Genomic DNA, 15,007 nt, shown 5'->3' with positions numbered 1-15,007 from the left:
GCCATAGACAGGGGATTTAAATGAAATGGACTGCCAACCAAAATGTCTCCTTATCTGAGTCCATATTTTCAGAGACGTTTTCACTAGCAAATTTGTTGTGTGAGCTGTGTACGAAGATGAGAGAGGTGCATATAGAGCTGCCAATGATGATGTTTACATGACTTAGACTCAATAGACTGCCAAGAAAGTGCATCAGCACCAGGGTCCTCATATAGCCAATGCAACATGGGACGGATGTTACATGCCCAATAGTAACATTGGAAATCTGGAAGAGCCATGCCACCAGAACACTTCGGCTGTGTCAACAGACTTTTTCTAGCTCTGGCAGGTTTATGATTCCAAATGAATGATGAGAAAATACTGTCCAGATTACAGAAAAAAGACTTTGGAATAAAAACAGGAATATTTTGAAACAAGTATGTAAATTTTGGGAGTATAGACATTTTAATTGAATTGATTCGTCCTGCTACTGACAGAGGAAGTTGGGTCCAACGTTTTAAGAGCTGTTCAACTTTTGTCATGAGAGAAGGAAAGTTCTCTTTAAAAAGTTTTGAAAATTTGTCTGGCACATTGATTCCAAGGTAAGTAAATTTAGAAGTGACTTTGAAAGGGAAGGCATTGAATGATAGTGAACACGCTGCATCATTTACTGGAAGAAGCTCGCTCTTGGACAGATTAATTTTATACCCTGAGAGCTTACCAAATGTGTCCAATATATGTAAGGCAGATGGTAGGGAATGGGAGGAGTCATAGAGATATAATAGGAGGTCGCAAAAACTCTTTTATTATTATTTTCACTGTTCAAATAATGGCCATAATAATCAATGATATCACCTAATATGCTGAGGAAATAAATTCAAAAGTGCTTTGGGAAGAAGTTTTTTTGTTCACATACAAGGCATTTCAGGCCACAGCTATAACCTAGGGGACACAATGAAAATAAATTAACACTCCCCTCAATGTCAACACTTGCAGACATTGCAAAGGACTTTATTTTCAACACTTTATTTTTATCAACACCATCAGGCCGTTTTTTAAAAGTAAATGTTCCAATCAATAATCTAGGAAGCACGTTTTCTTCTCTCTCCTTCATTTTACAGTCTAATTTTTACTGACTAGAACGGCTCAGGGTCAAAGGTCATACGGAATCGATTAATCTGCACTAATTTTTTTAATCAGTTATTTTTTCTGAAATTAATTAATCGAAATGAATCAGTTATTTTGACAGCCCTAATATATATATATATATATATATATATATATATATATATATATATATATATATATACATATTATTTTAGTTTTATTTTCCTGTTGTGCTTTTTTTTGTGTCTTGATTCATTTTGTCTTATATTATCTATTTATTTATCTGTTTTTATTATTTTAGTTTTTGAGCACTTTGGTCAACCACAGGTTGTTTTAAATTGTGCTATATAAATAAACTTGACTATGATTATGACTATTTTGCGATGAAAATCTGGGAAAATGGAATGCCACCTGGCTGTAATGTGGTTTTGAGAAGCGTTTTGAGTGGTGTCGCCATCTGCCGATCCTGTTATGGAATATCACATGGTCCGACGCAATTTACGGCTGTCGTAATTAACAACACGTGGAAAGCAGTATACACGGGCTCTGGGAGAAGTGCATTGAATTCAGATATCTATTTCACAACAGTGGGTGAGTTGTCTGCAAATTAATATTCGCACGTTTGTGTCCAATAGACTCGTAATGGACTTCACTTGAATCAAGTAACGTTTGGCCCTATGTTAGTAGTTGGTGGCACAATATGACCAGAGAATGTATATGGCTATGTTAGTGCTAGCTAATGTTAGCTATCGATAAGGTCACTATTGTCATCAGTGAGCTTTTGCTAGACCTAACAATACTAGCCCACTTGACAATTTAATAATTTACGTCAAAGGTTCTGAACTGTAATGCTGGTTGTCAATGAAGTTCTAGTTACCTAAATTATATTTTTTGTTGTGGTCATGCTCATGCATAGTTAGGTTTCCAGCAATGGCGAAGAGTTTACGGAGCAAGTGGAAGAGAAAAATGCGTGCTGAAAAAAGAAAGAAGAATGCACCTAAAGAACTGACAAGGCTCAAAGCGGCATTGGGCCACGAAGGGAAGGGTGAAATCACTATGAAAGACATATCGGAGATCTCCACAGTAGTGCCAGCGGAGAAGCTGAAGGCGAAGCCAGGAGATGTAGACATGGAGGGAGAAGGTGAGTTACGGACATCTTTAGTAGCAGTGTTCTCAACCTAATGCAACATCATACATCTTATTTCCATCCAGAGTTGCATTATTTTTTTTCTCGAGATGTTATATGGACGACAGGAAAGTCGAACTACCGCGTAAAATCCCCTACGTAATTTGAGCCAAATAATCCCAACATGATGGTTCTGGATAATTTGTGCCGTAAGGGGAGGTGGGGTAGCCTCGTGAGACCATCCTGATCTCGCGAGCTTCAGGGTTTCACTCGCAGATCAGTCTGGATACTTTCCGTTAAAGAAAATTTGGAGCAGTTCACCAGAGAATGTCTAATAAGGGGAGAACCTTCACTCTCGGAACTCTTCCGGTGTGGTACTGCATCTAGGGGCGCTCACGGGCGAGTCCAGAATGAATGGAGGTCTATGGAGCTGTACCCCTCAAAATCCACTTTTCTCGGGATATAATTTTTTTTCAAGTAATTTGAATATTGTATTCGAAAGGGCAGGCAAAGACAATACACTTGGTTGAGTATTATATTTTTTAAAGTCACTTAATTGTTCTAAAAAGTCTTTCAAACGTGCCAATGACGTCATTCATTAGCATGATCATAGCATAGCATAGCATCAATGCTAGCGTGTTATGGGCAACAATGACCCAACCTGTAAGAAAACGAAAGGACATGACTCCTGGATTATTTCACTTTTGATTGAAAATCCATATCCATTTTGCGAAAAATAAAATAAAATCTGAGGGTTTCAGTTGTTAAATAGGTGAAAACAACAAATGTAGCCATGTAGCTCCATAGGACCCCATGTATTTTGGACTCGCCCGCGATCGCTATCTAGGTGAACTCTGGTGAACTGCAGCCAAATTCGGTTTGTATGGGATTAATAGAGAGTGGGGAGGCTCTCCTTAGAAGGGCTCTGAGTTCACCAAACGAACGTCCAATCAGCGTTGGCTTTGAGGCGGGTTGAGGTGTGACGCAACGAACAACATGACTGCATCCACAGAGATGAGCATAGCTATCGCGCAAGTTTTATTCAAATTAGAAAGTATTCCTGGGTAAACTGTGAAGCTATGAGTCTCAGCCATGCAGCTGGGAGGAATGAACGACACAGACATCCTCCACGGCTGATTCCAGTTCATAATGGAGGAATATACTAACTTCAGAAGTGTAGGGCCTACCGTGAAAACTTGATGGGAATTGTCGTTGACTAGGTTCATAAATGGTAAGTTAAAACATCTTAACGTTTGTCACGTTACCTAACTTAATTGTATGTTAAACGGCATTAGAAGAATACTTTGTTCATCTAATTGGTTGATTTGGCCCGTCGATAACCAACAAAGGTGGTGATAGACAGATGGTTTATCCAATCAGCTAACCAGTATGTCCGCCCCTTCCCAAAAGTTTTTCAATGAAAAGTTCCCAGATGGATATGCGGAGCAAATCCATCTGGCGGAGTCAGGTTAAGGGGGGGGGGGGGATTGATATTGATCATTCAGTACATTCAGGTTGTCATCTGGTTTCATTTGATGGCCAGTGGCCACATGAAGTGGCTGAGCCTCGACGACCAAGTGAGGCAGATCCCATACAGATGTTTGCACAGTGGGAACTATCCATGATGGGTGTATCCCTTGATGCTAGTTCTTTAAAATTCTGACCTGTCACCATTGCAAGTCTAATCTTAAAGCCTTCATTATTAGCCTAACCAGAAAGTGGGCCTCGTTTGGCCACATAGCTGTTTAGTTCCAATCTTATGAGTTCTTATGAGTAAATCAGGAATAACGAATTACCATAACGGATACGTAATCATCCCACCTCTTGTAACTTTCAGCTCAAGTGCTTAACACCATGTCTTATTCTCTACACCCGACTATCATATGCATTTGTCATGTATACAGACCTTACTGTCATGTACTGACCCTGGGCAGATGGGTCAGGCCCTTGAGTCGTGGATCTGCTCGAGGTTTCTTCCTATATATATCTCCAATTCTAGGGAGTTTTTCCTCGCCCCTGTTACCCATGGGCCTCTCTCTTGCTTTTCTTTTCTTCCTTTCTTTCCTTCTTTCTCTGATTGCCTACATTCTGTAAAGCGCCATGATACATGTGTTATGTTTTGGCGCTCTATAAGCACAATAAATTGAATTGAAATTGTGTGTGCGTGTGTGGAATTGCACCCATCCATAGTGCCCACTGTACAAGCCTCTGTAGGCAGTGATATGATCGGGTTTTGCTTCAGTCTATCCTTACCTGATGGCACCTGGCATATCCCATAATGGTGTCAGACTGTGAGGTGTGGTTCAGGGAGGATAAGGAATCATTTTCACACAGGAATTGGCCACCAGAGTCTAGACCTTAACCCCATTGGACGTTTTTGGGATGTACTTCTGAAGCAGAGACTTTACTAAAAACTAATATTTCAGTATGTACATTTCATGATCACCGAGCAGGTTCTTTTGTAGTTTGTTTTCATTCACATTACTGATTTACCTTCAGGTGGCGCAGGTCAAATGGACCTGGATGGCAAGCTCAACAAGAAAACCCTGCTCAATGAACACGGACAGTACCCGACATGGATGAGTCAACGACAGATGAAAAAACAGAAGGCCAAACGAAATCCCAAGAAACCAGGAAACTCCAAGAAGCACAAGAAGTTGGCGTGGTAGAGACTGTCTTGCATCATAGGCCCATAGACTCAATGAGAATGAGAGTCTGTGAGTGCTCTGGGAAACGGAGACGGTTTGTTTCAGCTTAACTCAAGTTGATGGAAATGTCAATTGTTCCCTCTGTGTGCCCTCTTAATGTAAAATATTTTGTAAGGATTTACATTGAATTTATTGTGATGTGAGAAATATATTAGTCTGAACATTCTATTCCATTATGTTCTCTGAATCGAAGAGAACTGTCTATCTGCTTGAGATTGTCCACTTGCGACAGTCACTTATTTCAAGATGTATTTTTGCGTTGGTAACACTTCTGTAATGAGATCATTGTACACACACAGCCTCATTACAACACTTGATGCGGTTATCACTGATTGTGATAACACTTTTTTTGGACCTTAAAATTCATTATGTCTGCATCATTAAACAGTTGAAAATGTATGTTTATGAAATTGTATCTATAGTTGAAAGTAACAATTGCAAACAAAGTGTAATTCTTATTTACAAAAAAAAATAATTTTAAATTGAGTTATACCTTCATCTGAGGACCAATATATTGAAAGTACACAGAGATAATGTAACATTGGGTAGACTGCAAAAACATAAACATCTTGACAATAGGAACTGTTTTGGTCCTCACAAGTCCTCAATTTACCTGACCTCTGCAGCGTAAAACATTAATGGCCCATTTTGGCTTTTATTCGTGCACTCTAGTATCTAGTAAGGTAAATGCATTAATCATTAGTAATGATGTTATTCTGAAGGCGCAGGCAGGGTAGAGTTCATTTTTGCTGCACATAGGAGGCTGGGAAGAGGCCAGTGCGCCCATGGCAGGTGCCTTTCCACCATGATTCATCCACCATCTCAATGTTTGTGATGATGTCATCTGGATCAAATGAAATCTCATCGTCGTCCTCTGCAGGAGGAGAGATTGAGATTAAATCATTTGGATTTAAATCGGTTCCACTGGTGAACCACCATTTCAATACACTTTTCTGACTGCCTCTGAAGTAAGATACCATACTCATCATTAGGCTGTCTGAGCTAACTCAAATATTTTTGTGATTGGGACTATAAATAGATTTCTGGAGAAATACTCACGGCCTTCATAGTCATAAAGGGCAACGGCTGTTGTTCCAGCAGGCAGTTCTTCATATTCATTATCATCAGCTGTAAGACGGATATAAAGTCACAAATGAGTACTGTCTAAGGTTTATAAATCACTTGATCAAGATGTGATGTGCAAAACAAAAACTATAATAGCCAAACTACTGTCAAACTAAAGTAACTGGTTCAATCTTGTTAAGAGCTGACCTGGGGCCGCGGGAACCCCGATGTCCTCATACTCGTCCTCCGGTTCTGGATATAAAATCACAAATGAGTACTGTCTTAGGTTTATAAATCACTTGATCAAGATGTGAATATTGGGAGGATCATTGAGTACAAATCCCTACTGGTGCACAATATCTCATATAGATGTGGTGACTAGCACCTAGAGAGTAGGACCTTACAGTGAAATCAGATCACTTACTGAGTTAAGCAAAACAAAAACTATAATAGCCAAACTACTGTAATGTCAAACTAAAGTAACTGGTTCAATCTTGTTAAGAGCTGACCTGGGGCCTCGGGAACCCCGATGTCCTCATACTCGTCCTCTGGTTCCGGTTCCGGTTCCGGTTCCACGTCCTCTAGCAGGTCCATCGAACGAGGGGGCAGACATGGAGGCTCCTCATACTCCGGATCGTCTTCCTGTGAGGTTTAGGTTTAGTCAGAGCCCCCAAAAAAGACCCAAGTTGCTTTTCACTTATTCTGTTAAATATTGGTGTGACATTTATATTTCTGATGAGACAGTGATGCTCATAAGAAAAGTGTGACATTGTGTAAAAGAAGGAGTTGGGGCAGGGGTTGCATTTTTCCGTGTGCAAACACATATGTTGTGATTCACTTGTTACATATTTACTCATATTTATTATTTACTAATAATTACAATTAATACATATATTATAGTTTTTCCACCCCATTGTTGTTACATCTTTTGACTCATAATATTAAGTATATATTAAGTAGATAGTAATATTTGGGATCCATTACTTGTTCCACTGGTTCAGGCTCATCTCTGGGGGTTTCAGGCAAAGCCCTGGTCACCTGAGGTGGTGCAGGCAGATCCCTGGTAACCTGAGGTGGTGCAGGCAGATCCCTGGTAACCTGAGGTGGTGCAGGTAGATCCCTCTTAACCTGAGGGGGTGCAGGTAGATCCCTCTTAACCTGAGGGGGTGCAGGCAGATCCCTGGTCACCTGAGGGGGCTTCCTGCCCTCAGGGAGGGATGGGGGCCTCTGTTCCTCTGGTTCTGGCTCTATCTCTTCCCTACTCATCTGTTCCTGGTTGGCAAAAGAAATAAGGGATCGAGTGGTCATAGTTATCATCTGGTCCAACTTACAGTATACGACATAACTATGAGGTTTGTTTACAAGCACTTGCTAGTGAAACCTATTTGTTATGCACAGAGGTTGTTTTGTTGGTGGTTTTGCATTGTCCGGTTGGGCTCGTTGTTGTAATTTATTGGTAGAGTGTGAAGGGGAGTCTGGGACACCAGATACCACTGTTGAGCTGTCTGGAGGTGTTGTGGGCCTAATTCAATGAAACGCCTATGAATCAAGGTGCCTGCTTGATAACCCAAGTAAAATGCTCTTGAAGGCTGTTCTGTTGTTTTGTTTGTTGTTAGTGATTTGTGATTTTGGTTTTGACAGTAAATAGGCTTGGTTGTAGATTGGCCGCTGTGTGAAATCCCCTACCTATGGCACGAGGAATTAAACAGCTCTCCTGTGTATAATTGAAATTCCTTGTGCTTATGTGCCCTTTGTCATGTCTATGTTGTTGGTGTTGTATGTCTATGTTCTTGGGTCAAGCTTTGTGAAGTCCAAGTCAAATTGTCCCATATTAAAGTTTATATCTACAGTATCTTATACGTAAAAAATATATGTACCTTCAAAATACTATCAAATAGCGATGGTCTATCTCACACAGGATTATGTCTGTAGGTGTTATGTACTGCACCTGTTGTCTGCGTTTGGCCTCCTCCTGCTCCCTCTTCTCTCTAGCCTGTCTCCTGGCCCTCTCCTCCTCGGCCTTCTTACGGTTCTCCTCGTCCGACGCGCGTGCCATGTTCTCAAAACGGGCCTTCAAGTTCCCTGCTCCAGCACTGGATGTGGCTAGAAAACATCAAAAGCACACCTAGAATGACCACCTCATTCTCTGCAGTGCAGAAAGCATAGGGGTAATAATGTAGGCTACACAACACAAAATATCTTAAGGAATCTAGCAAGATGCACTAGACTCAAATAACGTATGTAGTAGTTAATATAGATTAGGGATGTAACGGTATGAAAATTATCCTCACGGTTATAGTGACCAAAATGATCATGGTTTTCGGTATTATCACGGTATTTCTAAAAGTCTGTTCAATATGTTCAGAAAGCACTGCTGAAATAGTTTCAAAAAGTGTCCCTTCATGTTTATTGGCTATGTGCTCATAGCTTAACTTACCCTACCATAACTTGGAGTAGCTATTTCTGTTATTTGGATCCAATGAGTGAGACCAAAGTAAGCGTTTGAAATAAAACTTTAGGCTACTGTATTCTCCTGATAACGTGAGTGGAATGGATTTAATGTGGACGCGAACATAAAAAGACGCAGAGTGGCTACATGATAAAGTGCACGTATTGTGGTGAAAATGTTCCGCCTTTTAAAATCAGGTGTAGCCTGATCTGAATCGTAGTTAAAACCATCAATTAGACAACAGAATCAGTAGGGTACCAGTTTTGTTTCATTGTACCAGGCCTACTGTATGTCAAAAGCAGGCTCGGATGAAGTTGGGAAGGATTAAAAACACGGTTTCCATACCGCGTTAATCAACCGTGATAATTGAAAAGAAAATGGTAATTGTTATCGTCAACATTTTTATCGCGGTTTATCATTATACCGGTAATCGTTACATCCCTAATATAGATCCCTAGTTTTAATATATTGGCCCCACAAATCTACTCCCCTAACTGCCTAAACAGTGGACAGATCCTGTTAATTAATAGAACCTGGCATAGAGGTGGTTAAATCCCAGTATACAATAACTGTAAACAGATTTGGAGGAAAGCATCCTCTAAATGTAAATACATTCATATTACATGTGAGAAACTAGTATTCAGTGGTCCTCCAAATCATGATAATGGTAACATTTGTGCATTGTTAAAGGTTGTCAAGATATATTTAACTTCATTGTACAATAACATTGTAATAGTCTACTTAATATTTTCTGGCATATCTGGTTAGGAACACATCAGGTACAGTCAATCACAGAGCAAACTTTTAAAGTGCCAGAGCTTGCTTTGCACTATTCCTCCTCATGATGGCAGCATTTAGCAATATGGGACTTACAGGCTTCCAGAGGCTGTGTCTTCTCATAGGCCGAAGTTGGAGATTCCATTTCAGTGAAAGTGGATGCGCTCTGCAGCAAATATTGATCATGGAAATGCATTAATTATAAACTGTACAGCAGTAAGAGGCCAGTGTAAAATATGGGGGTTATCATGTTTATCAGTCACCAAGCCACTCTGGTTGTGCACTACCTTATCCATGCGATCTGTTTCCACACCGTAACGGCCTCCAAAGCCTTTGGAGCCATCTGAGTGTGATATAAGAGTCAAGCATTTTAACAATCATACAATATATTATCAATATCATTATATTGATACTTGTACTATTAATTGTACTATGGTACTGGAAGGTTTTATGCATTAACATGTAGTCAAAAATGTTTTTGGTCGTATCTTCAGAAAAGGGGAAAATGCAAATATGCTTTTGGATTTTTTCCCCATTACCTTTCTGAGACTGGTGCATTTCTGTCTGTGCCTTGTAGTCGTAACCCAAAGCTGCTTTGTCGACCTTCTCCTTCTCCACTCCATACTTGCCACCAAATCCTTTCGAGTAATCTACGCATGATAAAAAGGCAAAGGAAAGTAATCACTTGTATTCACTGTATTTTATATATATTTTTTTTATTTATGATGATTAAAGGTCTCCATATTTAAAAGTAAAACTTTCCACTCTATATTTATATTAGAACAAATGGAGTCTTCTCAGTTTCTTCCCACAAAACTCAAACTGTTACTAAAATTCACATAGCTGGCATGTGTGAACTTGGTGGACATGATGCATGATCAGACATATCCATTCAGCAAGTAAATGGAGCCTTCAAAGAGTATCGCACCTTTCTGAGACTGGTGTTTCTCTGTCTCTCCTTTGTAATCATAACCCAAAGCAGCTTTGTCCACTTTCTCTTTCTCCACGCCATACTTCCCCCCAAAGCCCTTGGAGTAATCTAAGAGAAGCAAACAACAAAAATGTAAGGTAGTAAGGCAAGGTTTTAAAAATCACAGTTCATTCAGGGCGCAATTGTTGTCTTGGGATAACCCATCTACTAAACCTTAAGTGTTGGTTTACCGCACATGGATTAAAGAGGTGGTAGCTCCTCCGTGCACATTTGTTGGGATGCACACGACACCGCCCACAGGGCCGCGTTGATGACGCAATTCTTATCACGCGCCGTGTGCACGGGACACAGAAGCAGGAGTATACCAGGGCTCTAAGCCTAGTCCTAGACTAAAAGCTTTTTTCAATGTTGTTGTTCATTGAAGTTCTCTTTTACTCCTAGACTAGTCCTAGGTTTAATCCATTTACTAGAAACCAAACCCATCTGTTTTAAAACCCAGTCCTCCACTGTACTTCACACGGGGAATGTAAACAGGCTGCTTAAGGCACAGACTATGAGGTCACCTTTCTGGGACTGGTGTTTCTCTGTCTCTCCTTTATATTCGTAACCCATTGCAGCTCTGTCCATCTTCTCTTTCTCAACACCGTACTTTCCTCCAAAGCCCTTGGCATAGTCTGAGTGGAGCAAAAACATGTAAAAAACATCACATAGTTAAATGTATCCAATGCAGTTTCACAGTTTTTTGGGGGGTTTTTTGCTATTGGGCTACTCCTACAGATGCGGGTCATGGTTTGCACCTTTCCTCCTGGACACAGTACATGTGGATTTGTTTACAAACTGGCATATATAATGACCGAAGAGCCATGTCCACTGACAAGGTAATATTGCACCAAACAGTAGGCTAGTGCACGATTGCTGTAAAGCAGTTTGTGATTCTCAGGGTCGCAGTGGTGTAGTCTAGTTAGCTGTAGTGGATGTACTGTGATGTAATAGTTAGCTGTAGTGCGTATACTGTGATCAACCCCATGTTAATACATTTTTAAGCCTATTTTAAGTGGGTATACTGAGATGGTGATGCTTTCTAAGTGGGTATACTACGTAGTCCTGCATATCACGTAGACTACACCAGTGCAGGGTCGGGGTAGAGCAAAGTTGCAAGGCTGGTCCTCTGTAGGGTAGGGTTCAGCTGGTAGGGCACACCATCCTCCAGTCAGTTTACAATCAAAAAGACTTCAAGGCTTTTATATATAAACTATAAAAACTAACAAAGGATGCCTTTAAAACATGTAACATCCAGGGATGGTAAAACTATATCACGATAATTTCATGATATTTATGGCAATAACAATATAAATGGCAATGTGAAAATAGTACTATAAACCACTTTTTTTTTCAACCACAAGTCAGCCGTGCAAAGTAACTTGGCCCTTTGCACAGCTGGGACTCATTTCTCAACTCATGTTTCTCATCTACAGTTCAGTCATCTTTGTTCTCATTCTACATGTGAGCTGACCATCTTGCCATCACCTGTATCATTAATATTGCAATATGACAAATTCTTATCATAGGGAGGAATTCTACCAGTAGGCTAGGCCTATATGAATGACCATAGGACTAATATCACGGGCAAAGAGCCTAATGACTTTTTCACTTGCAGATTGTGAAGGCACAATACCCAAAGTCATCTTGAAATTGAGTCTGTGAAGTTAAATGCATCAATTTCCTTGATTGTTTGTTACATTTGGTTCCCTAAAAACACTGACGTGTTTTTCTTTAATTGGTGTGAAAGCCAACCAAATGTAACAATTCTCATGACCAATTAGGAAATTCAGTGGGTTCACTTGGGTAACTACAAATATAGCTGTACATTATATATGTTTATTATAGCTGTATAATAAATGAAATGAAATGAAAAGAAAATTAAAAATACCTTTTTGTGACGCATGTTCCTTCACCTCTGCTTTGTAGTCATAACCCATGGCTGACTGAAAACAACAGAGACGGATAATGAACATTTCACTCCATAACCCATTGCAGGTATCCCTGACAACATGACCCATCTTATTGGCCACACTGTAGTAGATGAACAGAGACAATGAGAAGAGGGTCACCTTATCCACCCGCTCCTTCTGCACTCCAAACTTCCCGCCAAAGCCTCGCGCTGCGTCGGTCTGGGAAGAGTGCTGCTCCACCTCTGCCACATAGCTGTGCCCCATTGCCACCTGGGTAATGACACAGTTGGAACAACTCTTGACTCACCGGAGCAGACGCGCTCTCCTCCAAAAATAAATGAGTCTTTCTTTGAGTGCGAGTTAGAAAAAGGACTTTAAAATAAACTAGAAAAATCACACTCTCAAGCGTTTGCTCCTCATACAGTACGTCATTATTGGACCATGCCTCAACAAAGAAATGCATTTCGGCCCTAGGCCATCATCAGTGGCCATCACGCTGATAATGGCCTTGGTCCGAAATGCGTTTCTTTATTGAGACAAAGACTTACTAATAGCAAACGCTTGAGAGTGCGGTTTTCTACTTTAACAACTCTGGACTCACCACTCTAAAGGTTCTCAGAAAATGAAAGAGGAACCAACTAATCATTCGCAGAGACAAAGCGATCTCTTGTTGAGTGTGGGAGTCTGACCTTGTCCATGCGGTCGTTCTCCACTCCAAATTTGCCACCATAGCCGTACGAGGCTTTCGGACCCTGTTCCAGTTCCTTCTTCTTCACTACCTCATGCTCCCGAGACACGTTCTGTCTCAGCTCTGCCACACTACAGACAAAAACATCAAGGGATCCACTGAGTAAACCTGCAAGGCAAAAGCCATCTGAGGCATATCAGTAGAGTTTTAGAGTGGAAACGGTGTTGTTATGGCTGTTAGACTGGATCTGGAATCTCATAAATGAATACAAGATATAGCTAACTCGAAACCCTGTGCAGAAATACTAAAATATGGATCACTGTTGTTATAAGTTATGTCTGCCCCTAGACTAGTTGTCCATATAACATGCAACCAAGGCTCTACTGTACAAATCTGGTGTTCATGTCTTAAAAATGTTCCATATTGATATTTTTAAAGTAGCAACAGTATGAGAAAATATCCCATGGTCAGTTCTTGTAAGTTTATTAACTGTACATGTTCAAAAAACTCAAATAAAACTCAAAACCTTTAGCGGTTGTGTGCCTGTTCCATCTCTACCAGCTGAAATGAGTAAAGAACTTACACAGCAACATTCAGCCTGACACAGCCACTGATACTTTCAGTGCTCCATATTTGGTAATACAACTAGAGATGTGAGTGATATTTCAACTTCCCTTTCCTGTTTCTGCTGTGACGTTGCCCCCGCAGTGGTTTGATTTCAACACTTCATTTATACCAGTTGTTGTCATCCCAAACAAGTGTATTATATAACAAACTGCATAACTGTGGAATAAACATTCTTTATGTTGGGATAAACTATAATCGGTACCTGATGTGTTCTTTCCGACCAGAGCCTTCTATGCTCTTGGCCCCCCATCTCTGCTCCTGCTCAGATACATCATTCTGACACACACACACACACACACATACACACACACACACACCTCGTCAAATTTGATATGGGAATGAATGGTGAGCCTTTGACTTACTCACTAAAAATAACATCTCTACAGTGCTACATGGGTGAGAGAAGGTAAGAGTGCATTGCAAACACGCTTCTGCTCTGCATACCTCAAAATCCGGATCCGTCTCCCAGTCATCTCCCTCCGATGCCACCTTCATGGACACATTATGTCCCACTACTGATTTCCACATCTGTGTACAAATCAACATTCAAACAATGCCACATTTTAGTTTCTCACACACACCTTGCTCAATTTACATACATAGGCCTACAACATAGGTCTACTGATGGACCAAGGTTCTTATTTTATTTTTTGTGTAATGTGCTTCATACTTTTTGCGGAAAATTGCATAAGTGGTTGCAGCAGTAAAATTCTTACAACTTAACAGTAACTCAAGAAATAATATGGCCATAACGTCTCTTCCCTTTTCTGAAGTGCGGCCCAGCTATTTTTGGATACTGAAACAACGAGGCCGCATCAAACTCTCTCATCTTATCGTCAGGTCAGACAAAGGAAATAGAGTGCTATATGTGTCACGCATGCATATTTGCAAATATTACATAGGCTTATCTATGTATCTATAAAACGACACGCTACAATATGACGAAAATATCCTGTAATGCTACCTCGTTGTTTTGCTTCTTAAGTGAGCTATTCCGCACGCCTCTCTGTGTGGAGATGATACATTACATCAATTACAACTAGGCTACATATGTCAAAAATAACTATTATTGTCAACAACACAATGAGCCGCTCTGCAGTCAGTGTCACAGTCTGCTTAGTTTTCTTTCGCGAGAACAATTTAGCATTGTATGAGGCTTACTGACAGGTTACTTCCTCAATAAACATTTTATAGCCTATTGAAACTTTCAAGATCTGCCAATCCTACTCCATTCGCAATTTACTGTCTGAAAGAAAGATAGGCCTACTGAAAATAATCCAAATAGTTTAAATACCAAAAAGTGCGTTTTTGTTATTAGCCTAATACTAATAATCAGAATAACGGTAGCCTGCAACTTCCTGAACAGTTGGCAAGTGCCAAGTTGAGAGAATCTTTACTCAGATTGATGGGCTAATCAATGCAAATCCAAACATGATCACCTAGTAACTTTTCGATCTTCATTGACGATCATTCCTACCTTTTTAAGATGTATGTTTTGATGTCCGGTCTTTAATCCAAGCGCAGTTCCACCTGCTCGGACACAGAGGCGCAAACTTCAGGGGCGGATGCGCGTTCTCAGAGAAGAGCTGCGCGTTCTT

The 15,007-nt window shown here is 40.4% G+C and overlaps 2 protein-coding genes across 4 annotated transcripts; one reads left to right on the top strand and one right to left on the bottom strand.

Moving 5' to 3' along the window:
- Nucleotides 1–1,582: 1,582 nt before the first annotated feature.
- Nucleotides 1,583–5,319, top strand: llph (LLP homolog, long-term synaptic facilitation factor). Of its 2 annotated transcripts, none has more exons than XM_076296722.1 (3): nt 1,583–1,677; nt 2,007–2,227; nt 4,712–5,319. In XM_076296722.1, the coding sequence occupies exons 2-3, from the start codon at nt 2,017–2,019 to the stop codon at nt 4,879–4,881; spliced, it is 381 nt and encodes a 126-aa protein (XP_076152837.1). In that variant the 5' UTR covers nt 1,583–1,677; nt 2,007–2,016; the 3' UTR covers nt 4,882–5,319. The 2 variants fall into 2 exon arrangements, with proteins under 2 accessions (XP_076152837.1, XP_076152836.1); XM_076296721.1 differs by having other exon boundaries at nt 2,003–2,227.
- Nucleotides 5,320–5,395: 76 nt separating this feature from the next.
- hcls1 (hematopoietic cell-specific Lyn substrate 1) lies at nt 5,396–14,997 on the bottom strand. 2 transcript variants are annotated; one of them, XM_076296720.1, is made up of 17 exons: nt 14,887–14,997; nt 13,854–13,937; nt 13,612–13,685; nt 12,784–12,913; nt 12,254–12,364; nt 12,073–12,127; nt 10,706–10,816; nt 10,140–10,250; nt 9,751–9,861; nt 9,499–9,554; nt 9,308–9,377; nt 7,934–8,088; nt 6,970–7,257; nt 6,495–6,627; nt 6,193–6,237; nt 5,980–6,048; nt 5,396–5,794 (listed from the first exon to the last, which is right to left on the bottom strand). In XM_076296720.1, exons 2-17 carry the CDS (start codon nt 13,935–13,937, stop codon nt 5,661–5,663), a joined length of 1,737 nt encoding a protein of 578 aa, XP_076152835.1. In that variant the 5' UTR covers nt 14,887–14,997; the 3' UTR covers nt 5,396–5,660. The 2 variants fall into 2 exon arrangements, with proteins under 2 accessions (XP_076152835.1, XP_076152834.1); XM_076296719.1 differs by having other exon boundaries at nt 12,073–12,364.
- Between the last annotated feature and the right edge of the window lie 10 nt (nt 14,998–15,007).

This window comes from Alosa pseudoharengus, unplaced genomic scaffold, assembly GCF_046254945.1.
Source record: "Alosa pseudoharengus isolate Yale_2024_CS ecotype anadromous, Long Island Sound unplaced genomic scaffold, YU_APseudo_1.1 YU_APseudo_1.1_scf_20, whole genome shotgun sequence".
NCBI lineage: Eukaryota > Metazoa > Chordata > Actinopteri > Clupeiformes > Clupeidae > Alosa > Alosa pseudoharengus.
The sequence above is the reverse complement of the archived record's forward strand: the minus strand, read 5'-3'. Positions and strand labels throughout refer to the sequence as shown.